Source organism: Schizosaccharomyces octosporus (genome assembly GCF_000150505.1).
Source record: "Schizosaccharomyces octosporus yFS286 unplaced genomic scaffold supercont6.1, whole genome shotgun sequence".
NCBI classification, from domain to species: domain Eukaryota; kingdom Fungi; phylum Ascomycota; class Schizosaccharomycetes; order Schizosaccharomycetales; family Schizosaccharomycetaceae; genus Schizosaccharomyces; species Schizosaccharomyces octosporus.
In genome coordinates this window covers 4213678-4239733 of record NW_013185619.1, presented here as the reverse complement: position 1 = coordinate 4239733, position 26056 = coordinate 4213678, and the positions used below count along the sequence as shown (strand labels likewise).

At 37.2% G+C, this 26056-nt stretch overlaps 10 protein-coding genes across 10 annotated transcripts; 6 read left to right on the top strand and 4 right to left on the bottom strand.

Annotated features, from left to right (window-relative positions):
- Window positions 1-112: 112 nt before the first annotated feature.
- SOCG_04488 (GNS1/SUR4 family protein) lies at window positions 113-1943 on the bottom strand. The gene is made up of 2 exons (XM_013162234.1): window positions 1821-1943; window positions 113-1756 (listed from the first exon to the last, which is right to left on the bottom strand). Exons 1-2 carry the CDS (start codon window positions 1913-1915, stop codon window positions 826-828), a joined length of 1026 nt encoding a protein of 341 aa, XP_013017688.1. The 5' UTR covers window positions 1916-1943; the 3' UTR covers window positions 113-825.
- A 1565-nt stretch (window positions 1944-3508) lies between these two features.
- Window positions 3509-4216, top strand: SOCG_05359 (uncharacterized protein). The gene has a single exon (XM_013162408.1). The coding sequence runs from the start codon at window positions 3632-3634 to the stop codon at window positions 3866-3868; it is 237 nt and encodes a 78-aa protein (XP_013017862.1). The 5' UTR covers window positions 3509-3631; the 3' UTR covers window positions 3869-4216.
- SOCG_04487 (cytochrome c oxidase subunit VI) lies at window positions 4151-5358 on the top strand. The gene is made up of 2 exons (XM_013162233.1): window positions 4151-4426; window positions 4688-5358. The coding sequence occupies exons 1-2, from the start codon at window positions 4278-4280 to the stop codon at window positions 4959-4961; spliced, it is 423 nt and encodes a 140-aa protein (XP_013017687.1). The 5' UTR covers window positions 4151-4277; the 3' UTR covers window positions 4962-5358.
- A 57-nt stretch (window positions 5359-5415) lies between these two features.
- Window positions 5416-8399, top strand: SOCG_04486 (MCM complex subunit Mcm5). The gene is made up of 3 exons (XM_013162232.1): window positions 5416-7527; window positions 7576-7948; window positions 8007-8399. The coding sequence occupies exons 1-3, from the start codon at window positions 5849-5851 to the stop codon at window positions 8112-8114; spliced, it is 2160 nt and encodes a 719-aa protein (XP_013017686.1). The 5' UTR covers window positions 5416-5848; the 3' UTR covers window positions 8115-8399.
- On the bottom strand, window positions 7955-11222 carry SOCG_04485 (potassium ion transporter Trk1). The gene is made up of 4 exons (XM_013162231.1): window positions 8668-11222; window positions 8558-8624; window positions 8390-8508; window positions 7955-8337 (listed from the first exon to the last, which is right to left on the bottom strand). Exons 1-4 carry the CDS (start codon window positions 10852-10854, stop codon window positions 8218-8220), a joined length of 2493 nt encoding a protein of 830 aa, XP_013017685.1. The 5' UTR covers window positions 10855-11222; the 3' UTR covers window positions 7955-8217.
- A 1008-nt stretch (window positions 11223-12230) lies between these two features.
- SOCG_04484 (cytoplasmic glycine-tRNA ligase Grs1) lies at window positions 12231-14553 on the top strand. Its single transcript, XM_013162230.1, has one exon. The coding sequence runs from the start codon at window positions 12449-12451 to the stop codon at window positions 14417-14419; it is 1971 nt and encodes a 656-aa protein (XP_013017684.1). The 5' UTR covers window positions 12231-12448; the 3' UTR covers window positions 14420-14553.
- On the bottom strand, window positions 14481-18497 carry SOCG_04482 (DUF1766 family protein). The gene has a single exon (XM_013162228.1). The coding sequence runs from the start codon at window positions 17809-17811 to the stop codon at window positions 16810-16812; it is 1002 nt and encodes a 333-aa protein (XP_013017682.1). The 5' UTR covers window positions 17812-18497; the 3' UTR covers window positions 14481-16809.
- SOCG_04483 (glutathione synthetase large subunit G) lies at window positions 14561-16576 on the top strand. The gene has a single exon (XM_013162229.1). It carries the CDS (start codon window positions 14927-14929, stop codon window positions 16421-16423), a length of 1497 nt encoding a protein of 498 aa, XP_013017683.1. The 5' UTR covers window positions 14561-14926; the 3' UTR covers window positions 16424-16576.
- Window positions 18498-19225: 728 nt separating the features above from the next.
- SOCG_04481 (NAD-dependent malic enzyme) lies at window positions 19226-21323 on the bottom strand. The gene has a single exon (XM_013162227.1). It carries the CDS (start codon window positions 21053-21055, stop codon window positions 19361-19363), a length of 1695 nt encoding a protein of 564 aa, XP_013017681.1. The 5' UTR covers window positions 21056-21323; the 3' UTR covers window positions 19226-19360.
- Window positions 21324-23376: 2053 nt separating this feature from the next.
- On the top strand, window positions 23377-25871 carry SOCG_04480 (uncharacterized protein). The gene is made up of 5 exons (XM_013162226.1): window positions 23377-23734; window positions 23946-24209; window positions 24256-24477; window positions 24517-24609; window positions 24667-25871. Exons 1-5 carry the CDS (start codon window positions 23626-23628, stop codon window positions 24744-24746), a joined length of 768 nt encoding a protein of 255 aa, XP_013017680.1. The 5' UTR covers window positions 23377-23625; the 3' UTR covers window positions 24747-25871.
- Window positions 25872-26056: the final 185 nt, after the last annotated feature.

Sequence of the window (26056 nt, the reverse complement as noted above, 5' to 3'; positions counted from 1 at the left end):
ACAACTGGCTAAGCAAAGAGAACAATGCATACAAGAGTATATCGCAAACCACACGAAGAATAGAAACAGAAATCGTTGAGGAAATTACTTAAAATACAATACAAATCGTCTCTGTTTCGCAAGTTGTACGATGTACATATTTTAGTTATATTATAATTTAATTTAAGAGAAACAAACAACATGAATATAAGATGCAAGCATACATTAGTTAACAAGTTGAAAGCTCATGCTGAAAATAACAACAGAAGAGCAACGGTTCACAAAGTATAAAACACATATATATGGGGTTTGGTCTATTAAAATAGGCTTATAGCCTTATTTTCTGATAGCGACACGTATATAAACAATTTATGGTACATATATGTGATGTAGGAAAAAAAGCTCTCTCTATTAACTAACACAATGGAGATTCAATAATAAAAAGTGACCCAAGCGAATGCAAAGATTAAAAGAAGGACTATGGTTTCGCCGACGAAACCCTAATTAACCGATAGGAATTTGAGGATTCTTGCAAAATGCAGATGAACGAGGGAAAACATTGAAACGAATAGTGATAACGAAGATTTTCTTGCACGGGCTGGCAACAGACTACCATGACACTTTATACCAATGAGTAATTCTTTACAAAGGCCCACTTACTGATAAAGCAAACAGAGCATCATTGGTAAGGGAATATCCAACTGGTATAAACACATCTTCCACGCAGATGATATTTTCGCTTGTCAACTTTACCTCAAAATTATATCAGGGAAATCTATATATAGCAAAAGATGAGCGATGTTTATAATCGCATATCATGCTCGCAAGGGGCTCTAGTACAACAAACTAGAGCTTACGGGAGCGAGCGTTGAAAGGAGAAGAGTTGGATGCAGTTGTAGCAGCCAAAGCTTCCTCAGTGGCAGAAGGCAAAGTCTTGGTATCATCAGGTTTACCAGCGGCCTTTTTAGCGTTCTTTCTAGCACCACGCTTGATGTAAGTATTGGCGTAAAAACCAATAAATAAGACCAAATAAGAAGAAAGTACACCGCAACCGAAAATAGCAGCAAACAAGGAGCCAGAGCAATCACCTGCATGGGGCAACCAGGGGAAAAAGTGGTAAGCAACGTGGGTATAAGTACCAAAGTAGCAAAGGACAAGGTCAATAACAAATTGGATAATTTGGACACGGGTAACCCATTGCTTCCACCAAACTCTGCGTCCACAAGCAGCCAAGAAGTAATAGCTGTACATGATAACATGGACGTACAAGTTCAAGCTAATAACGACCCACTGTACGGAGGTACGACCCAAAAGCTGGGTGAAGCAAAGTAAAGCGGTAACGCCGTGATGATAACAATGCAAGAAAGCAAGAGGCTTCTTCTTCAAGAACAAGAAGACAGTATCGAGAAGTTCGAGATATTTGGTCATGTAATTCAAGTAGTAAAGAGTGATAAGTTTTTGAGTGAAGTGACGAGAGTCGCAAACACAGAAGTAAAGGCCATGGCGAACATACATAGGGAATACTTGCTCAAACATGAGAGCAAGCAAACCACCGCTAACGACGGTCAGGAGAAAATTGTGCAATTGAAACAAACGACGTTGCTTGACGGGCTTTTGGTTCTTCATAAACGCCTGTCCGCCCAAAATAATTACATAGTACAAGGTGATTGACGCAATGACACTAGACCATTGGGAAAAAGGAGTTTTGCCTGGAATGAACTCAAACTCTGAAGGATTCCATCCTGTGGTACGGATGCTTAATTGTTCAAACAGGTACCTATTCAAAAGTTAGTTACAATGAATCCTAAACATCAACTCTCTTTTTATTTTTTAATACTTACCACAGATCCAGTCCGAATGGATGGTCAATGCTAGGTTGGTGGATTTTCAACATGTGTGCTCCGGTTAAGCTCAATGTGCGAGGTGCCAGGACCATGTTGAAAATACCAAACAAAGGAATCAACTAGTTCTAAACTTAAATCAAATATATTTACAAAAAACTATAAAATAAGCTCAAAAATAAATAATTACGAATAAACGTGAATTTCGGGTTTTTCTTTATCATTATTTTTTTGGGAAATTCTTTCGGGGATGTTTTCTTTGTGGACCGTCGAGAATAATCATATAAGACCTCGTAATAGTAATATGTATAATAATAGAATGGTAAATAAATCACTTGGAACGTTTTGGCACGGGTTTTATGTATATTCTTGTTTCTTTTTCTAATTATTAATGTTTCACTTAAATGTTGAATGCAAAACTTCTTGCTGGATATCTGTTTGTTGAGGACTTTGGGCATATGAGTATGTACGGTAATTACACGAGGAATGGAAGTACCAAGAAAAAGCTGCTACAAGGTGTATTTGTAGCTTAGTTAAATTTTAATAGCCTTAAAAATACTTTATACAATCTTTACTGGTTCATTTTTGGGTAGCGAATTGTTTAGCATGCTTCGCATGTCGTATGTTAGAAGCATCAATGTCAAACAAAAGATCGATGTTGTAATAATGTAGAATGATTCATTGGATTCATTGTCAATTAAAAAATACGAAAAAATCATCAAAAGGGGATATACTGTCATTGCTTGCTATTTAAGAGCCCACCTAACGAAGGATGAAACAGCTTCAATTACTTTGTAGTTCTCGTTAAGAGCAAAATTGAAAGTATCATTTTATTAGTATCAATGGTATTAAGACATGCACAACGTCTACCGAAAGGGTAGACGAAAGGAAAAACAAGAAATGTAACAGATGATGCATTAGCCTCAAGAACAGAGCTAAAAATAAAAGAATTACAATATTATCTAATCTTTTTAATTAGTGAACAGACTGTGAAAATGCTCTCGGCATTCTGTTTTATTTACTTAGACAAATTTACTGAACCATTATATTAACAGATATTATGTAATAGCAATTATATTAACCAGTGAGTTATTTCTAAAATTCAATCGTCTTTGAAATCAATGGAAGGTTTTTTCGTTTTTCTTTTCAATTTAATTCTTAGGTTATAGGCAAAACCTTTTCAAAAGAGGAATGTTAGATATCCTTTTCCCAGCTGAGCAAAAATTTGTTTTCCAGTCTCCGCTGGGTATAGCTATCATAGACATGAGTGCTGGGAAACCCATCAAAGTTTTTTTTTCATACTTTCTTTTTAGCAAATGTAAAAATACAGCTTTTAAAAACTGTCCAGCTACCGTTAGGAATGCTCAAATTGAATACCAGACCTGGATCATTGCTCATGATGACAGCTGTAATAGAAGTTAATTACAGGCGGAGCGGAAAAGAACAGAAATTGAAGAAAAAAATAAAAGGTTTATTTTTAATAAATTAGTATATAATAGAGACATACTCAATTTTCCTTCAGATTCATGTATACAGCATTCTTCCGGTTTAATGACTTGTTACTCGTCACAAGTAGCGATGTACTTTGGTTACTCTTTCTTGGCGAATCATAAACTGTACATTTTGATACGAGTAACCATATCAAGGTACATGTGACTCAATGCTACTTAAATCCTAGTGAGTAAAACCAAAAAAACAAGAGGTTTTGAAGAGTTTTCAGTAGTAAAACAATCTTCTTCTATCTTGAAACGTTACCAAAATTTAATGAAAAGACCAATACCTTTAGGAGAACCTTGAATGTGATGTGAAGGATGTGCGTACGATATTACCATGTGTCTTCGACAAGGAAACGGACCTATCTGTATGTAACAGATACAAGTACGAGAATAAATCATCAGCATAAGACAATTGATCGTTTAATTCCATGCAAATTCCCAAACATCAGAATGTGCGAGCCTATTGTTCAACGGTATAAGCCTTGCGGAATCCGAGAGTTATTTCAAAACTTTTTAGAGCTCTACGCCATCATTTTCGAAAAAAGTTTTTGAATTTTTAATACATAGTCCGTCTTGCCTTGCTATAGCCATGATAGATCCGAATAGATTCAACGGTAGACACCATTGACCTGGTTTGTCGTCGTCAAGAAAATCGCTTTAATTTCTAGTTGTAATATTTTCACAGAGCAAACAGTGCTTCTTTTTTGCTTAGTCTCGTCAAAATTGATGGATGGTGATCCAGCAGTACCTTCATAGCAGATGCACCCTTCAAATAAATTCGAATAAATATTTAGTTATTTTGTTCTTTTTAAATTGTTTTCTTTAATTTTCTTTCAGTGAGGCCGATTTTCGGATTCATCTTTCTTCCTTATATCTCCCCATATCCTATACATGACTTCCCACCTTCTTTCACTCCCCACTTTTCGTTTGTAGGTAAAAAATACGGTTTCATTCATTCGACATGAAGAACTTCCAACGTCTTATTCAATCTCAAGGTCGTCTCGCCGCTTCTTCTGCTCTTGTTCGTCCTTCCCGTCTGGGTTTTGCTTCTGCCGGTCAGGTCCGCTTTTCCAGCAATCACTCTGCTTCTTTGGAAGAAATTAATACCAAGTAAGTAAACAAGGCTTAAAGAAAAGCTTTATAAAATAGGCTTGCTAGCTTGCAAGGCGCTGAGACAGGCTTCCATGAATCCTCTTTCTTCTTTCATTCTTGATCATCTACGGTCTTGAAGAAACTGATATACTCCAAAATTTAGTTATTCGATACGTTTTGCTAAAAATAATTCAAACGAAATTGTCATCAAAACATGCCTCGGACACCATTAGCGATATCTCTCAACAATTTAGGGAACATGTATTAACGCCCGTCTAGATACAATGACTTCTTCTCCACTGTTCAAGATCAATTTGAACTTCAACGTGGTCTTAACAACTGTTTCGCTTACGACATTGTCCCTTCTTCTGATGTGATTGAGCAAGCCATCCGTGCTGCTCGTCGTGTCAACGACTTCCCCACTGCTGTTCGCATCTTTGAAGGTGTTAAGGTCAAGTTACCAAGCAAAGAACAATATGCTGCTTATGTGAAAGAATTGAAGCCCGTTTGTGAAGAGCTTGGTATTACTTTGAAGGAAGATCTGTTCCATTAAAGCAGTCTTTCTTATTTTGAAAGGATTCCTTCCTCTTGTAATCTCTTCTTTGGACTCTCTTTTCTTCTTACATCTCCCCTTTATTGTATTTTTTTTTTAAAAACTCACTCTGATTATGTTGCAGCATGTCTAGGTCTCCCTCCCAATGGCTCATCCATTCATCTCTTTTTAAAATTATTCACTGCTGACCTGCATTCTTCTACGTCGTCTTTTTACCTAGCCCTACCTTGTTTGTTCATCTTTTGCCTTGAAAGAGGTATATATCATGTTCAAGGAATAGTGATGGGTTCTTTCTTGCTTTCGAAATATACTACAGATAATAAGATGATTTGCAACTTCCTTGCTTTTTGTATTGAGATTTAGCTCCTTATGTACTACATCCTTTGTTCTTTGGAAGTAATAATGCATGTTATATGAATGTCGACTTTTCTGGCAGTTGTAGATTCCCCAAATGCCGACATCTTTCTTCGTTCAGTAATTAACTTTTTGTTGTGAAAGTATTTCAATTCTGAGAATTTGTAGTCTCCAGCTTGTTTATTCGTTACCATTTAATATTTTTCTCCTTTGATCCTACTTGGTCTACCTACTTTCAGGTCAATCTTTGCCTACTTCTCAGGCGGTAAAAATTTAGCTGTTTTACAGGCGTTTTTATTTATTATTTTTTTCTTTTCGGGTTATCTTTGATATTTTCGCCATCAAATTCGTTGTATTCCACTCTTTTTCATCCTTTTCTGTGAAGCCTTTTTCATACTTCATTTTTCTATCGTTGATCCATATCATCTACTTGATTTCTTTCTTCAATCGTTTATTTTTTGCATTCCTCTTTTTTCTCTTTATTTTTCTTTCTTCAAGGATTACTAGGTTTTTACATTCGTTTTCTATATACAATGGCTGCTACAGGTTGGGAACAAAGTAGTGTATACTATACACCTGTTCTTCCTGGGGATCAACAAGAAGACTCTAATGTAAGTCACGAAAAGAGTTTTATTCGTTTCATTGATGAGTTCGTCATCGACAACAATTTTGTTTATCGTAGTCAGTTGCGCGACAATTTAATGATAAATCAATACCTATTAAAAGTTGACCTTAAGCATTTAATTAGCTTTGATGAGGATTTAGCTCATCTGCTTTCTAGTCAGCCCACTGAGCTCCTATCGCTGTTTGAGTCTGCCGTTACTACGGTCGCAAAACGATTACTCTATCGAAGTCCCGAAAGTCCTTCAGTTCAAATTCCCACATGTCAAGTTGCCCTTCATTATGATGCCAATATTCTTTCTATTCGTGATTTGACAGCTACTCACATTTCAAAATTGGTTCGTATTCCCGGTATCATAATCGGTGCATCTACATTGTCTTGTCGAGCAACTTCCTTGCATATAGTCTGTAGGAATTGCCGCTCTACTAAATCCTTACCTGTTTCTGGTGGCTTTACAGGTATACAGCTTCCTCGTGTCTGCGATGCTCCTGTTTTAGATGGCGAGAAAAAAGAATGTCCCATGGATCCCTATATCATTGATCATTCCAAATCCTTTTTTATAGACCAACAAGTTTTAAAACTTCAAGAAGCACCCGATATGGTTCCTGTTGGTGAACTCCCTCGCCATATTTTGTTGAATGCCGATCGATATCTTACAAATCAAATTACACCTGGAACGCGTTGTGTAATTACTGGTATTTTTTCAATTTTTCAAAATAAATCGGTTAAGTCTAGTGGTGCTGTTGCTATTCGAAATCCATATGTTCGCGTTATCGGTATTCAATTAAACTCAGAGGAGGGCAGCAAGTCTACACCTTTATTCAGCGAAGAGGAAGAAGAAGAATTCTTAGAGATTTCGCGGACCCAGAATCTATATGAAATTATTTCTAACAGTATTGCTCCTGCAATTTATGGTAATATTGATATTAAAAAATCCATTGCCTGCTTGTTATTTTCTGGTTCCAAAAAGATCCTGCCTGATGGAATGCGGCTCAGAGGTGATATCAATGTCCTTTTACTAGGTGACCCGGGTACTGCCAAGTCTCAGTTTCTGAAGTTTGTTGAAAGACTGGCTCCTATTGCCGTATATACATCAGGAAAAGGTTCAAGTGCCGCAGGTTTAACGGCTTCTGTACAAAGAGACAGTGTTTCCGGTGAGTTTTATTTGGAAGGAGGTGCAATGGTCTTGGCTGATGGTGGGATTGTTTGTATTGATGAATTTGACAAAATGAGAGATGAAGATCGGGTTGCAATTCATGAAGCTATGGAACAACAAACAATATCCATTGCTAAGGCTGGTATTACCACTATTTTGAATTCAAGGACGTCTGTATTGGCTGCTGCAAACCCTATTTTCGGAAGATATGATGATATGAAATCTCCTGGAGAAAATATTGATTTCCAGTCGACAATTTTGTCAAGATTCGACATGATATTTATTGTTAAGGACGAGCACGACGAGTCGAGAGATCAAAACATTGCTCGTCATGTTATAAGTCTTCATACAAATCTACAGGAATCAATGGAGACTTTAGCAATTGGAGAAATTCCTTTCGAAAAATTCAGACGTTATATCAATTATTGCAGACAGTAAGTTTTTCTTCTCCATAATTCTTATCATTCTCTAACTATTTTTAGTAAATGTGCCCCACTTTTGAGCGCCGAAGCTGCTGAGAAATTATCGAGTCAGTTCGTTGCCATCCGGAAACAAGTGCATCAATCAGAACAAGACAGTAATGTACGATCAAGTATTCCTATCACTGTCCGTCAGTTGGAAGCTATTGTGCGAATTACTGAAGCACTGGCTAAAATGTCAATGTCCAGTATAGCAACGGAAGCTCACGCAACAGAGGCTATTCGTCTGTTTTTAACGAGTACTCTAGCTGCAGCTACTCAAGCTTCTCCAGAGGTCACTGAAGAGGTGAAAAAGATTGAGGGCAGTTTGAAAAAGCGCCTACCTATCGGTTTTCAGGCAAGCTACCGTATGTTAATACGTGAATACGTAAATGGGGTAAGTAAAGCAAAGTTTTTTTCTCTAGAAAATTTTATATTAACATATATATTTATAGCATGGTTATAGTCAGCGAGCTTTGGAAATGGCTTTGCAAATTTTAGCTTCAAAAGAAACAATCCAAATGCGAAATGGTGGTCAAACAGTTTATCGAGCCGGTATCTGATATCATTAAAGCTTTAATTTAACCTCTAATTCTTAATCCTACATTCTATTTTTTATATACAACACCTAGACCATATGAGATAATGAATAGTAAATACTGGGACCTATGCATCCTTGTGTATTAAGACGCTCGCTCTAGAGTAACTAATGGTACGGCTTAATTCTTGTCTTCGTCGATGATCTTCTTCTTCTTTTAAGTTATTTTTTTCAGTAGGTAGTAAAATCTATTTTAAACATTAGTCAATTATAATGAAGTATAAAGATTGCCAAACATACGGCACGATCAACAGCTCTTGGAAGACCCCTATGTCTTCCACGAATCTGCAGGGCGATAATTACAAGTTTGCTTAACTTTGTAAACCTCGCTGAAAGAGAACATTCAGAAGTGGATAAACCTGATAATGTAATTAGTATAATGTCATACTGACAATTTTAAATACTAACCAGTACTCAAACCTACGGTTCCGTAGGCCGAAACAATTTCAAATAAAATTGTGAAAATTGTAAAATCCTAAAAATAGTAAGCAATGTTTTCGTCATTAAGAAGCTCTTACAGTATCATTATTATCTGCTATTTTTCCTCCCTCACAAATGCAAACAATAAAAAGTCCGAGAAAAATACACCAAAGGTCGTGACTAACTTGTTCAGTCAAGTGATTTTTCAGAAAAGACCTATGATCCTCTTCATCAAAAGTGTATACGCCAAGAGATCTTTCTTCGTAAACGTTGGTATTTCTCATATTAATAGCCACTGGATAAACTGATATGTACATCATGATTAAATAACTTACTAAAACGGCAGGATGTAAGGCGGATAAGGTGACACTGGTGAATCCTGCAGTTCTAGTGCAAACCGATTGAAATAAGGCATTGACAACGCGAATACCTCGAGGAAGATCCACCATTGATGTATTTTTTATGTCAAGCGACATAAATAAGATCAAATCTATTGCATTCAAACCAAGCAAAATGAAAAACAACCACCATGTGGATCCAGACGGAAATAGAAGAGTGAAACAACGCCGGGGATGATCTAAAAGAAAAGCCATGGCTTCTTTTTTTTCTTGACTTAAGGGTAAAACTTTGTAAAAGAACCAAATGAATAAACGTAAGAAGACGGGAAATCCTGTATTTCCAGCAATGATAAAAAGAGAAGATATTAATAGAAGAAATATATTTTTATTAAAGGGGGAGAATGAAGATGGTATTAGCGAGTATCCGAGGTCATTAAAAGAAGAAACTGAAGTAAATAGAGCCCACCATCCTCTTTTCAAGTCGAAAGAATCAATTATAGTATAAGAGCCATGAGCGGTATATGAGAAAACTATAAAGATAACGAAAACAAAGATGTTGGCAAGTAGAAAATATATTGAAACCACAGTGCATACACATTTGAGTGCCCTATACTCTATACCACCCAACTCATCACGTTGTTCTCTCGACAGAGCGACAAAAGCAGAATTTCTATCAACTGTCGGATTGTAAGAAAGGTACGGTAGAGACATTACGGTACTTCTCGAAGATGAGATACTTCCTTCTCTTCGTTTTCCAAAGGCGCTGGATAATACTCTTTCAAGTGTCAGGCTTCTAGGATTCACGTTCAGAGACTTTGTCCAGCGCAAAGGAGCACTCATCCGTCTAAGCCTTGAGGGCTTTTTTTGGAAAAACTTTTTTTTTTCTTTTAAATCTTCTTGTCGTTTTCGTTCAAGGGTCGGTTTATGTAGATTAGTAAAGGCTATATGGACGTCTTCTTCGGAATTATTTTTAGACTTGGAAGAGACTGACGTGAGGTATTTGTTTTTGTTTGGTTCATAAATAGTTACAGAGGCTTTATTATTGGAAGTTGGGAGGCTGGAATCGACGGGGGTATCTTGCAAATTGAGCAAATTCGTATCAGAAAGGCAATAAGACAACGGGAAAGGCGCTGTTCCTTTTTCACTGTATGATTGAGTTTCACGAACATCATCATTAGTGTTTAGAAAAGCTGTTATTACTGAGTTCTGCCTTCGTAAACGAGGATGAAGATCATCCATTTCAATTTCCTCATCTTGGTCGGAATTTTTTGAAGGAAAATTCGACGGATTCATGGTAAGATTGGTTTCTGGATCCTCCAAATCTATATCGGAAAGTTCTTGGATAGAGAGCGTAGTACGAGCGTCCGTCTCTAATTCTTTGGGAACAGCTTTTGGGGATATAGGAACTGCGCTAGAAAAAAGGTGATCTTGAGGATATTCTGTGGATGTGATATCAGGGTTACTAAAAGTAGGAACTTCATCAGGTTCATCACTTCCTTGGTGAGGAAGCAGGACTTGAATTTTCCTACCCCTCACACCTTGTTCCTCGTTCTTTTTTTCTTGTTTGAGTTGTTTACGACGGGCATTCCTTTGGTAACGACGAGTTCGATTTTGTTTAATCACATATCTAAATTTTCTTCGAAACCAGTACAAGCGAACAAAGGAAATCGCACCATGCATCCATATGGGAACGCTCACAATAGGGAAAAAAAAGATGACGAATTGTTGCCAAGTGGTAAGGTCGACCAAATTGACAGTATTCAGACCAGTCTGAGTGACACTGCTACTTGCCAAAAATAAAGCATCAGTGTATGAAATTTTGGCCCCACCTGTGAATAGCAAAACCGAGGATATAATCACCAAAACAATTATATATGAGTAATGGATAGCCAAAAATCCAAAGTTCGGTACTATCCATTGTACCCATTTTCGAATTTTAGCAAACATCGTTTATCTAATAAATAGCAATATTTTTTTCCAGCACAATAGACCAAATATAATTTAAGAGAAAGACGGAAAAGCGAGAAGTATCGGCGTCCAAACAATGTAGCAATTAGTATTCTAACACTTTAATTTTTGACGCAACAGCAAAAAAAACTCAACGCGTAAAAATGCAGAAAAATAAAATAACAAAAATGAATCAGAAAATGGAGATCCTTAGTCAACGCTTGTAAAAAAGATATATTTCTAAAAATACATGGGAAAGCAATGCAAAGCAGTCAACCTACTATAAGACCAACATTCTGAATAATATTGTTCTTGTAAATAACTTTGGATGTATATACTTTAAAGAAAAAGATTTTAACGCGATATTTAAATGTCTTATGCAACAATTGGTGTTTGTAGAAGACCAATGCTAAGATGTGGAAATTGCCCATAATTATTTTAGCGAGAAATAGTGTGTCTAAACACACTTTCGATATACCTCGTTTAAACGCACAAAGTACATGTAAACAAAGGTTTTATGAAAAAATTGAGTGAGATGTCAATAGAGGCATACAGATTATTGAGTCTGAAAACAAGTAATTTGACAGTTAAATCTTCGAATTAGCTGCCTTTTGGATTTATATTTAGACGCTGTAAGCCTCGTATTTTGTAAGGACGAACTACTTCATCGAAACAACAATATCGCTGAGTTCATGCACCGTTTACCTTTTGTTTTAATACGAAATAATTCTTTTAATACTAAACATTAAAGGAGTACTTTTTCTTTCAAATGGAGCGACTGAAATTTGTTCGTTCTAAGGCAAGAAATAACTCACGATACAGGAATGAAATGGAACTACTGCCAAGTAATGATTTCAAGTTGAAGAGCTGTTATAAATACAGTTTTTGATTCTCTTAGATGGAACAGTTTAAAGCAACTGATCCTTAGTTGGTTGAATACTTTCCTGTGTTTCTATGTAACGTAGAACGCTCGTTTGGGCATGGAATTCACATGGTTTTTTGAATAAAACAACCTCAAAAAGTTTTAACAGACAAGGATGCTATATGGCGGCACTTCCAACTACATCTACATCTTCAACCTCAATGTCCGGCACGGCACAAAGACAAACGCATGAATATAATAAGCCAAAAATTTTACTTCTACATCTTCTTGAAATTTCACGTTTTGTTAATGTATACGAGCCATCACGTAAAGCAGAAGGCAACCGTTCCCTCTTTCTTCCTCTGATTATATTCTCCTCAGCGAAATTCCATACACTTTTTTGAAAAATCTTACTACTGGCTAACATCATACAGGAAGTTTAGCCATCCGTTACAAGCACGAATTGACTCATCTTAGTTATTTTTTCTTTTATTATTTACTAAGCCATTGCAAATTATGGTATGCAAAATTTAACTAACGAGCGCACTCCTTTTCACTATACCCTTGATTTGCTTCCAAGGTTTTGCTTTTTCCAAGTGCCAACAACTCATTTGTAGACAGGTTAAGCGAAAAGCATTGATTTTTGAGCTTTTCGCAAGTATCAATATACGGTCTTTTCAAGCATTTCGTGGTACTTGTATTCTTTTTGGTAAACGGGTTGTTAGAAGAAAAATGGCGGATTTATCGAGGAGCGTTCCTTTTGACCGCAGTCAATTTGAGGAATTGATGAAGAAGCGTTTCTTCTTTTCTCCCTCATTCCAAATATATGGTGGTATTAGTGGTCTTTTCGACTATGGCCCTCCTGGTTCTGCATTGCAAACCAATATTGTCGACTTGTGGAGAAAACACTTCATTATTGAGGAAAGTATGTTGGAAGTAGACTGTTCCATGCTTACTCCTCATGATGTTTTAAAAACTAGTGGTCACGTTGACAAGTTTTGTGACTGGATGTGCAAAGATCCTTCCACTGGTGAGATCTTCCGTGCTGACCATTTAGTTGAAGAAGTTTTGGAGGCTCGTTTGAAGGGTGACAAGGAAGCTCGTGCTAAAGAAACGGGTGCTACAAATGTCGCTGTTCAAGAAGAATCCGAAGACAAAAAAAAGCGCAAGAAAAAGGTGAAGGAGATTAAGGTCACTCGCCTCGACGATGAAACCGTACGTGAATATGAATTTATCCTTGCTCAAATTGACAATTATGATGGTGAACAACTCAGTGATATCATGAAGATTCACGATATTCGTAATCCCGCTAACAACGGTGAACTCGAAAGTCCTCGCCAATTCAATTTGATGTTCCAAACCCAAATTGGTCCTAGTGGAGGTTTGCAAGGTTACCTTCGTCCTGAAACTGCTCAAGGTCAATTCTTGAACTTTAACCGTCTACTTGAATTCAACAATGGTAAGGTTCCCTTCGCTAGTGCTATGATCGGTAAGGCTTTCCGAAACGAAATCTCTCCTCGTAGCGGTCTTTTGCGTGTTCGTGAATTTTTGATGGGTGAAGTAGAGCACTTTGTTGATCCTCAAAACAAAGAACATGATCGTTTTGATGAGGTTGCTCATATTCCTCTTCGTCTTTTACCTAAATCTGTTCAAGCTGAAGGCAAGAGCGAAGTGGTAGAAATGACTATTGGTGAAGCTGTTAAGAAGGGTATTGTCGACAATACCACTTTGGGCTACTTCATGGCTCGTATTAGTCTCTTCTTAGAAAAAATCGGTATTGATATGTCTCGTCTTCGTTTCCGTCAACATATGAGCAACGAAATGGCTCATTATGCTTGTGATTGCTGGGATGCCGAAATCCAGTGTTCATACGGATGGATCGAATGTGTTGGTTGTGCAGACCGTAGTGCCTACGATTTGACAGTTCACAGCAAAGCTACCAAGACTCCTTTGGTTGTTCAAGAAGCTCTTCCTGAACCCATCGTTCTCAACGAGTATGTTGTTGAGGTTAACAAGAAGAAGTTCGGACCTCGCTTCAAGCGTGATGCCAAGGTTGTTGAAGAAGAAATGCTCAGTTGGACTCAGGAAGTCAAGGAAGCTAAGAGTGCCCAGTTGGCTTCTCAAGGTAAAGTTACTGTCGTCGCCAACGGTGTCGAGCACCAAGTGGATGCCGAGCTCGTCACTATTGAGAAACAACAACGTAAAGAGCATACCCGTACTTTTACACCCAACGTTATTGAGCCTTCCTTTGGTTTGGGTCGTCTCTTATATTGCCTTATGGAACACAGCTTTTGGGCTCGTCCTGAAGACACTCAACGTGGTGTTTTGTCGTTCCCGGCCGTTGTTGCTCCCATCAAAGCTCTCATTGTTCCATTGAGCCGTAACGCTGAATTCAACCCTGTCGTTCGTAAATTATCTGCTAAGCTTCGTAGTTTGGGTGTTTCAAACAAAGTTGACGATTCCAATGCCAATATTGGCCGTCGATATGCTCGTAACGATGAGCTTGGTACCCCATTTGGCTTGACCGTTGATTTTGAAACTCTTGAAAATGGTTCTATCACTCTTCGTGAGCGTGATACTACTAAGCAAGTTCGTGGTACCCAAGAGGAGATTATCAATGCCCTTGTAGCATTAACCGAGGGTAAAATGCTGTGGAACGACGCTGTGGAGAAGTTTGGTGAGTTCAATGCTACTCAGGAGTAAGCGGTTTGCTCTGAATAGTTTTATGTTTTGGGTAAATACTAGTAATATTTGAACTATAATAGTTTAACTATTTGTATAAATTTTTTTCAATTTCGTGTATATATGATATTCATCATTTGATAATTGTTTGCAACCTCTCTGGAATATTTGAAGAGTAAGAGCGTATGCGTTTAACTGTCTTCTATTATGTAGAGTAATTGTCTTATTCCTTCTTAGCTTGCTGCTAAACATCTCCCTAAGGTGGAAACCAAGTAATTTCAGGTTTACTTAGTGGTTTATTTAGGGATTACTTAAGCAAGGGAGTATTGAGCAGAACTTCCCATTCCATCTCTCTACAGATTTGAAGAAGCTCATATTCAATCATTTTGTGAAGGATAACCATCAAAATTGACTTTCTTTTATTTCTTATTGTAAACTACAATCTTAAATCGGACAACTCTTGATTTGTAACCACGGATCAGCTATAGCATTCGACAAGGATACTCAGAGAAACAAAAGTATCGTAACATGAAAATAGACAATTACAATACCCAGGAAATCGAAGAGTTGTCTTTGGCAGCACGAGATTATGCAACTGCTCATGGCTTACTGTTTGTGGACGGAGCACAAGAAAAGGGCGATACGAATCAAGCTACCCAAGTTCCATTGACACTCTTTCCTAGTTCTATTCCAAGAGAGGCCTTCATACAAGTAGTTTCTGTGCAAAAAGCCTATAATAAGCTTTATGCCAAAATCGCTAATGACCTAGAATTTCTCAAGACGCATTTGGAGCCTATTACAAAGTACGACAAGTTTATGGAAAAATTATGGGACTTACATACAAAACATTCTGATTTTAATGAAAAAATAAAACCAGAGTTACGCCAGCGTTTAGCGCTCGGTATCTTCCGATCAGATTACTTGGTGAACAAAGACGACCAAGAAGTTACTAGTAAGCAAGTTGAGTTCAACACGATATCCGTATCTTTTGGAGGTCTTAGTAAAATGATGGCAAACTTACATTTCTATTGTTCCTCTTCAGGTTTGTATAAGAAGCCTATGGAACTAGATTATCTCACCGTCAATACTTCCATCACTGGCATCTGCAGCGGTATTTCTAGCGCTTATAATGCCTACTGCGAACAAGCAAAAGGGATCCCTTCGAAGAATCTACATGCTGCTGAGGGGAGCGAACCTATTGTTTTATTCGTTGTAAAAGACAGTGAGCGTAATATTTGTGACCAGCGCCTTTTGGAATATGAGCTTGTTGGTCGTTTTAGGATCAAGTCAAGACGTGTCGCCATTCGTCAATTGAATCAGTTGGTTCGAGACAATGAAAGTAACAAGCTTTATTACAATCATCCCAATGGTACGTTCGAGGTAGCCATTGTATACTATCGATCGGGCTATGCATTAGATGACTATCCAAGCAACAATGAGTGGGATATCCGTTTGGAGATCGAAAATTCTCTTGCCATAAAATGTCCCACCATTGCTACTCATTTAGCAGGTTCGAAGAAGATCCAGCAGGTGCTTGCCGAAAGCAATGCCCTTGAAAGATTTGTTCAGGGTGAAGAGCAAAAAGCCATTGAGTTAACCTTTGCTGATATGTATCCATTAAATGATACAGCCCGAGGTCAAGAAGGTATAAAGCTTGCGCTTGAAAATTCTGAAGACTTTGTTATGAAGCCTCAACGGGAGGGAGGAGGAAATAACACCTACGGAAAAGACATTCCTGATCTCTTAAATAGTCTTCCCAAGGAAGAGTGGGATTCTTATATCTTGATGCGTTACATTAAATCCCTTCCTTCACAAAATTACATTTTGAAAGGACGGGTTGCTGAAAAATACGATGTTGTTGATGAAATTGGAATTTTAGGAACCATTGTCTGGAACACCGAAACAGCTGAAGAGTTAAACAATGGTAACGCAGGCTATATATGCCGTACAAAGCCTGTTTCTTCTCATGAAGGAGGTGTAGCTACTGGTTATGCTTCTTTATCTAGTATAGATTTGATAGACTAAAGAGATGGACACTCCATTATGAGGATATCTGACCACTTAGCATGCCGGCCTTAATGCCGCTTCCTAAAGATCACTTCAACCCAATAGACTTTATGTATTCTCTAAACTAAGTAAAAGAGAGAGATCATTTATAAAAGTAATTTTTGAACATCGAGTCTGGTTATTCGCGGTTAAACCAGCGTGTATTTCAAGGCAAGGGAATAAATATTAAAATAGGATAAAACAAATGCAATGGCGTAATTCGTTGTTCTCGTAAATCATGATAGTTGCAACACGAACAAAACTTTAGAAAGGAAAGAAAAATAAACCAAACGAACGAGAAATGGCAAAGTTATCAAAAAACAATTTGTATATTACAAGAAGAAAACACGGAACGGGATATAGTTCTAAGAATAAATCACTCTGGAATATTCGATCCATCGTAATATTAAGCCACGGACATTGTCCCAGTCTTCACTACTAATTTGAAGCCAATTGTCATGCAGTAATCCGCATGCTTCACAATTGATTCCAGGAAGCCAATTGAAAGACTCCTCCAATTCCTTATGGATTAGTCGCTCGACTTTAAAGCTGACTTGACATGGCTTGGATGCATTGCTCGGACTGGGAAAGATTTCCAAAAGGGAGCGACGGTAGCGGCAATGAGGCGAATAGCCATGTAAGTGACGCTTAAGATCCGAAACTCTCGATATTTGAATCAGTGAAGTACTGTGAACATTTGAACTAAGGGAACTAAGGGAGTGATTTTTTTCTTCGTAGCTGAAAACGCAAATGTATCCAGGGCAGTCAAAGCTGTCGCTATTGCATAATTCACTTTGCAGCATAAGTTGGGTCTTTTGAGAAAGTAGAGGATTAATCCAATCCTCCAAAACCACCACATTGTGCCGAGGTACAGTTCCCAGTGTAGCAACTAGGGAAAGCTTGGGAGGAAGATGTTTACGATGCACAGGTGGTATATTAGATCGCAACAATAAAGGATCGACGGGTTTTTTAATGTTTAAAACCAACTCGTCTCCGCTGTTAATATCTTTCACGACGCTATAAACTTCATGCTGCATGGTGTTGTTGGATTCTTGTTCAGTACCTCGTGATGGTAAAAGCGGACGAGTTTGATAAAAGCTACACATCCAGCGATACATACGATTCAATTTCCTGTTCAAGGACCACCAAATCGAATACAAATCTCGTTTCCATGAAGCCCACCAGTCCAGGAAGCTAGTACCTAAGCTAGTTTTGGTATGAGGGTTATTGGAAGGAGCTAGAGTTTCCGACTTTTGAGAAACGTAATCGAACTCTTCCATAGATGTAGAAGAATTATGCTCATCGTTTTCTCTATGTGAGCGTCCACTTTGTTCTTGCTCTTGTTTTTGATGGAAAGTGTTTGACATGTCTACACTGGTACACTGGGTAGTTTCTACAGCATCCTCCAAACGGATCTCTCGATAGGGACCCGTAAACGACTCACGAAAAACTCAAAATATTTGTTCTTTGACCTCTTTCTAGCTCAACAAGAAAGAAATGAAGACAAAAGTCAAACATGTCCAGCCATTCTTTCTTACCCTAGTAGTATAATAAGGATGGGAAAGAATGATCGTTAAAAGGATTACGGTCCTAGAACAGTCTCGTTAAATATAAAAATCTAGTCAGAAATTGCTTTACCTGTTCTTTAAAAAGAAAGTATAAATCCAAGTAATTATACATACATAATTAGTAGAGAAATTGTTTTTTAACCTAAATAAAGCCACTTCGTGAAGTGCTTAACCACTTCAGCAAAAAAAACGGAACCGTTGATGATTCAAAAAGTTGCTTTCGACCCTTAACTCTCTAGGTTTTTCCTCTTAACTGATATTATGCATGATCCGCATTACAACTGCTTTAGTTTCTTGCTGTAGAAAAAAGTGATACTACATAAGATAAGAATATGCATCTACTGAACTGGATACGACTAACCAGACAAAACTTGGTCTTGAGTAATTTAATAAAAGGACCATGCAGATACCTGAGTGTGAATGACTAACTAGAATACTATGTACACCTGACATCGTTGGAAGTATGCACGAAGGCATAAAATCCTTGTAACCTTGCAAGTTACATTTGTTAGCTATGAATAGGTAACACTGCTTCTACTAGTTTAGTCCGTCGTCTAAGTAATTCACAAATTAAGAAGAAAGATGAAGCTTTGCGTATTACTGAACAAATTTAAAATCTATCTGTATGCTAAGAGACCAAGTTTATAAACGTCATGACCTATAAGCATTAGTTCCAATTCATGGATGCATTATCGTATACCAATAATAATTCATTAAGGTATTGTGTAAACAAAGCAATCGCTGGACAAGTAGAGCCTAAGAATACAAAGGAAATAGTTCAAAGTAAAATTTATTATAAATAGAAAGAAACCTACCTGTCGAACCTGCAGATACTACAACCGTGAGGTATTCTCATTTTATTTCATTCCAGTTTAGTAGTATCTACTGACTTAATTTTCAAAACTTTAGATTAACAATTTTTGAGTGGGCATGCAAGCGGGTTATAAAGAGCAATGTTTATTTTTCTGGTGGTAGTGTTGACAATACACTGCATAGTTAGTCCTTCTTTGTATCTTGGAAGGTTGGTTATTTATTACTAAAAAAAATAAATAATGTAAATCCGGGTTTGACAGGAAAGACTTACATAACAGTTATAAATAGATGGACGTACATATTACTCATACGTTTGAGATATATAGCTCTGCTGTCCCTTACTTACTTATTTACTTACTATTTCTATCCATAAGAACTTACTATAAGTTCTTACCATGAATCAGGGAATCGCATAATAACATTCATTCATTTTTCTTAATCGTAAACAATTGCAAGTAGAATAATCACCTTATGTGTTAAACACTTGAAGATTTCTTCCGTACTTGCTCTTCATAAAATACATAAAAATGACCTTCTATGCGTAGTCTTTATATTCGGCATACCATTCATTTTTCTCAATCCACTCACGCAAAGCCTTTTCATCACGAGGAACATGATCTGCACAGTTATTCTCAGCTAGTGCTTGCTTTAAGATTGCAAACTTCACATGACGAGACACCTCTCTAACATGACCAAGATCTGGCAATAGAGAATCCTCAGAAGCGAAATAATCTTTTGGGGTACTAGCCAAACCATCTGCCGCAGCTAAAAGCATTTCCTCCGACAGTCTCTTACATTCGGATAAGACAGCCGCAACCCCAACAGATGGAAAGATAAAAGCGTTGTTACACTGAGAAATATAATAATCCCTGCCATTGCGCTTTACAGGTGGAACTGGCGATCCCGTAGCAATTAAGGCCTTTCCATCTGTCCATTCGTTGAGATCACTTGGTTTCGCTTCCATCAGATCTGTGGGATTTGATAAAGGAAATATAATGGGTTGATCGGTATGCTTGCTCATTTCCCGTACAATACTTTCAGTAAATATTCCTCCTTGACCAGAGACACCCAAAAGAACCGTTGGATGAACTTTCGCAACTGTTGACTCTAGATCTACTTGTCCTGAAGATGATTCCTCGGAAAAGTCTGACGCTTTCTTCAAATACGGCTTCTGTCCATCCGTCGCACTATCAGCATTTTTATCCAAAAGTAAACCGTCTTTATCCAAAAGATAGATCCTTTGTCGAGCATCTTCTACCTTCATCCCTTCTTTAACCATGCTAGAAACAACACGATCAGCGACACCCACACCTGCTGTGCCTGCACCAACAATAATAAAAGTTTGATCACCCAACTTATTTTTCGTAAGACGTACAGCAGCGAAAATAGCAGCCAATGTCACAACTCCGGTGCCTTGAATGTCATCATTGAAGCAGGGCAATTTGGGACTGTAACGATCGAGAACTGGTTTGGCATCAACGCGTCCAAAATCTTCAAAATGTATAAAGGCGTTAGGAAACTTTTCTTTAACGCTATGGATAACATTATCCAAAAAGCGACTGTACTCTTCTCCATGCACTCTATCTTTATTCAATCCAAGGTATTTGGGGTCCTGTCGATGATCTTTGTTGTTTGTACCGACATCCAAAACGATCGGCAAAAAGCGATTAGGATCTAACCCCGAGCATAGAGTCATCAAGTGACCCTTTGCTGTAGAAATCAAAATACCTCCAACACCTTGGTCACCGATGCCCAAGATTCCCTCCGAATCCGTAATTACAATATACTGGATATCATCGGGATTTCCAAAGTCAGCCAGTTGTTCTTTCAAATACTTAGGATCATTATGCTCAATGTCAAAGTAGCATCCATTGGGATAACGGTATATTTCAGAATATTTCTTGATAGCTTGACTTTCGGTAGGTGTATAGATAACTGGATACATTTCTGGTAAATGATGACTGATTAATGCATAAAAGAGTGTCTGATTTGTCTCAAACACATCTGACAAAAAAATGTGTTTATGCAAGGAATCTCCTAGACTTGCGTACTGGTCATAGGCACGTTTTAATTGTTGGTCTAGTGTTTCTACCACAGGAGGGAGCTTGGAATTTAATCCGAATTTGCTACGCTCAGCTATAGTAAACGCCGTACCCTTGTTGTAGCGAGCATTTCGGAGCAGTTCAACACCCTTTAACGGACATGAGATAGCCTTCTTTTGAACACTCATATTCAATTCTCAAAATTGTAATTATAAAAACCAGCTTTTTGAGTGTCCTTCTCCAAATATTATATATTGAAATATAAAAGCCTGCGTCATAAACGACACTCATAACATATTACCATATAACCATGGTGCTTGTGTAAAACTTACGCAAAAACTCTGGCTTTTCGTTTGTTACACTGTCTTATGCTGTGCTGAAACGCATGAGTGATTTGGAAGTGTATATAATTTTTACATAGTTGAGTTTTTTTTTTTTTTTTTTTTCGTTGATGGTAGTATCCAAGGATTTAGGAACGAAAAGTTACCCTGTAAAGTGATTGAAACTCTTCAGTCCAAAGGCGTTAATAATGAGCAAGGATTTATTGTCGTTTAAATTGTTGCAGTATGAATTTCGCAAATTGGTCGTGTCACTATATTTTTTGACCTTTGTCTTTTGATAAAGTGGTCCCTTTATAATGCTCTAATTATTTTCTCTTTAAATTCTTTTTAAGTATTTAACATCAGTCATTCTTTCGTCTTCTGATAGATGGTTTGTCTATAGAAGTCATGTTTAAATGTCTGGTTAACACGAATCCCATTGCGAGGGTGACATATGAGTTGCAAACCAGTGATGCATTCTGCATCGATCTATATATGCACACGTTACTTTTTCATTAATATTTTAGATTATTAGGGCTACCAAACGAAACACGTGTAGCTGCTCCTGGCTAGATTGAAGTTCATTTACCAAATCTCTATAGAAGTGAGTCTTAGTGAACTATTAATCTGAAAGAAGGTCGACGATGAAGTGAATGAGACAATCCGTAAGGTTTCATTCATACGCAAGAATTTTTAGACGCACTTTTTGTCTCGAACTTCTGAAAAATATACATTTTGGGTGGTTAAGTCAACCATTACGAGTATACGTACATAAGTTTCCCTGGAAAACTAAAGTTGAAGTCCTTAAAACAAATTAAGAAAGGTCAATGAATAAAAATTGTTATTCCTTTTAGCGGTTTGTTTAATCACATTCGCCTAGGAACTAGAAACGACACGAGTCTAATCGAGTTAAGAGAAAAGGAAGAAAATATCAATGAGTGAAAACGTTTTCAATGAACTCTATGGAGATTGACGACTAATTGGAGCATACCTGCGAGTGAATCAATTCTTTACTTGCGTCTAATAAATGGAGACAAGGAAATGAGCATGTTTCGGACGACAATACAACTATTAATTGACATTATCTGTTGAACATTTTTGAAAGATTTTTAACTTGTTTAGGGCTTCTATGCAGGAGTTTAATTATGGTGCATAATTACACAACCGGGACCTTGCAATCCGCTCTTCCAGACAGACAAAGCACTAGGGCCATATGGTCGTTAACTTTTTCTAACCAGTATTTAATATCAAATTCATTTTCTGTATGATGGCTTGGTGATCATGACTACTAGAATATGCTTAAGTCAATTGCGATACGATCTTGTTGATTCAGAGTATGCGTTGTTGGAAGATTTTTGAAGTACATTGATTGAAAAGCATCGGCTTAGCTGGAGAATTTTTCCGGTTTGTTGAGCTGACAAGGAATAGTAAAGAATTGTGACATCCAAGTAAAATCTGATTCTTACCGGGTTAGTAATGCTACTATTTGACAATATGTGCGAAACACTATATTGATCTTATTAAAACTATAGTAGCATTTACGGTCACACCCAGGCGAAAACATCAAACCAGTTCCCGTTCGATCAGTGCAGCAAGTGAAAACGTTTGAAGGCCTCGTTAGTTTCGTACTATGGTTGGAGACAACATGGAAATTTGGAGTGCTGTAGGATTTTCCTTCGCTCTTTTTTGTTTTTCTTACCTCTTTTAGAATAACGTATGCATGCATTGTGTTGCATTTGGATTTCCCTTTGATCGCCATGGTACTTTGAGTTAGGTGATGTTTTGCATATCGAAAAAGCTAAAGCAATGGACCTCAATCAAGAGTATAGTCATGGAAAAGCGGTGTAATGAATAAAACGCAAAAAAAACAAGCATACCCCAAGCTAAAGGAAAAACAGAAGACCGGACCCAGCATAACAATGATTTCCTTTCCATCTACATCAACTTTCACTGCGTTTAAAACGCCTAGATGGACAGATTTCTTCAAGGATTTTTTAATAAAGTTGTTCTTAATTCCTATTTCGTGTATATATTATTTAAAGTATACAATTCGTATATTTTTTTGATAAGGTTCTTTGTTTACTTTTAATAATAAAGTCTCGTTTGCATTATAGTATTACGAAAAAGTACGGTAAAAACGAAAGTCAAATAATCGTAACGAGGTTGTGACCAGTCAGTGACATAATATCGCTGCTTTATGAACTTGAGACATGCGAAAGGCCACTACCAAGATTTTTTTTTTATTCCTATCTTTGGTTTTAGACTGATTTTACTCAAGGTATTGATTTTCTTTAGAAATAAGGAACAATTCCTTTTTTTTTTTAAAGATCTCTGAAAGGTGGAATTGATTTCTACGGACTTTTCTTGGTAATTCTAGTTAATTTCGAACTAGCTATAGATATTGATGTTCTTTTGGCTTTTGGTTTGCCATTGCAAAAATGAAGAATAAATACAGTCCTGTTTCAGACTCTGACGAGTCTTTCAAAACGCTCATTGATGAGAAATCAGATATACATTCTTCAGAGGGTACGCCTCCTCCGTATTCAGGTAAGATTTATTGAAATAGAAAGGAAGGGTTGGTTTTTTGTATGTTTGTTGAAAAAGTCTAGGCTAAAAACAGTTTTGATGAAGAACATGTTTGTTTGTTTACTTAATGTGTTTAAGATTTATAAACTTGTTGATTACCATCAGCAAACTTGACAAACGCCCTTATCCTTTCTCGAACAACAAGAGCATGCATTACTAATACATTCATTAGCTACAAACAAATTTATTGATTTAGAAATGGCTGATGGATCCGCTCAGCATTCCGCCCAAGAGTCCACTAACAATACTGGGTCGGATTCGACATATTCAAAGTGGATTATTATCATATATCTCTTTTTTTTTGCATCACTTGTGTATATTGGGGCTTATGGTATTCTTCTCGTGATGTTCTTTTATTTCAAAGTTCCTGTGAGGGCGCAAGACCTTTGGGGACTTTTTGGCGGATTTATTGGAGCGATATCATTATTTCTCTGTTGTAAGTTAGCACTATCTTTTATTCTGAATGTTTCACTAACTATTAGTGGCGCATATGCTCTACCCGGGGTGGTACAAGCAAGCTGGAAGAGCAACCAAAAACGTATTGTCAGCTATGTGTGTCGCAGTAATATATACGGCTCTTCTGAATGGCGTTGGTTTCGTCGTCTATTATAATGTAAAGAAAATAATAGGATTTGAAAAGATGAACGATATTGCTTTCTATGGTGTCTGCTTTGTTAACGTTGCCTTGTTTGTTTTTATTTCGAGTATGCCATACAACCTGCGAAATATTCTAACTGTTCTAGTAAATCCAATTGCCCGTGAACGACTTAGATTGTTAGTCATTGATATAGGAAACGGTGCAAACGGCATAGGAAATTCTGTGAATCGTGTTTTTGGTATGTACACTACGTTCATGCTTCCTATCATAGAGCGATTATTAACCAAGTTAAAAGGAACAAATCGAGGAGATGAAGTATCTCAGAACGAAGAAATCGAACTTCAACCTCTTGCTGAGCAAAGGGCTGAAGTTTGAATTTTAACGAACCTGGTTTACGTTTTCATAATTCACATTTCCTTTGGAAGTATTCATGTCAATATTGCAGTCCATCAACTTTGCATTCGCATTATCCCCCAAAGTAAGCATTATCTTAATAAGACGGTTCAAGTTGCTTTTCTCATTCACTCTTTCATGAATCTTTTTATTCGTTACGCAATATCGTTGTTTATGCTTCGTGAATAGAATCGAACACCCTCTTTAATGATTATTTAAGTACTTTTACGAAAATTCTGCCGTGATTAACTATAGCTTCAACATAGTGTCGTGTAACTGCATGTCTTTTATAAATGTAGTCAAGGCCGGAATATTGCAATGTCATCATACAGAAGAGTGTTTTACTACAAAATGTTAAGAACGTCCTTACTGGATCACGACTGAACTTGTAGTAATCTTACCGACTGGAACAAATGTTTGTGGCTATACCTAGGCAAAAACAGCACACCAGTTCCCGCTCGATCACTGCAGGAAGTGGAACCGTCTGAAGGCTCGTTAGTACTATGGTTGGAGACAACATGGGAATCCGTGATGCTGTAGGCTTTTTGTTTTTAGTTTATGCATTTTTCAGGTTCTTGCTTTATGATCTTTTATAAAAAGGTCTTCCAAAGTATTACTCGTTTGCTTCAAAGGATTTCAATTTACACCAAGTATTGTGTTACACTGCACTTAGCGAAAATGGACGTATCTGAAGGTATAGAAAAGCATGTTGGAAAAGAAAGAAAGGAGACGGTTATTTAAAGACGTGTAACATAATGAAAGACTAGATTGAAATCAATTTGCTTAAAATATGGGAGAGCATAAAGATCATTTGAGGCGTTCTCTGAGCGGTAGGACGATGAGAATAGTATTAACCTTTTTAATGCAGTGCAATTATGAAAGGAAGGAAGGAAGGGAATAGTAACTTTAGCTTGTGATTTTTCAGTGTTGATGATTTCGACTCATTTTGAAAGCAATAATAAGGATATATTTGGGAGGGAACGCTGAAAAAATGAAAAGAATACTAAAAAAATTATAAAAGTACAACAGCAGCAGGAGTAGTAATAGTACATTGTTGTGTCGTCAACTATAAATACACAATCTTGAGCCAAAGTATATGTTTGACATGACAAAAGATAGATTTCGTCAGTTAATTCAGATAATATGTTTGACTTATTTTACTTTGTTAAAGAAATAAAGCCATTCAAGCGGCTTATTTTCAGTTACCAATTCGAAATGAAAAAGACGTGAACTCATGAAAGCCATTGAAACCTGGTTTTTCATACTTTCTTTCAACAATTTCTTTTGTTTAA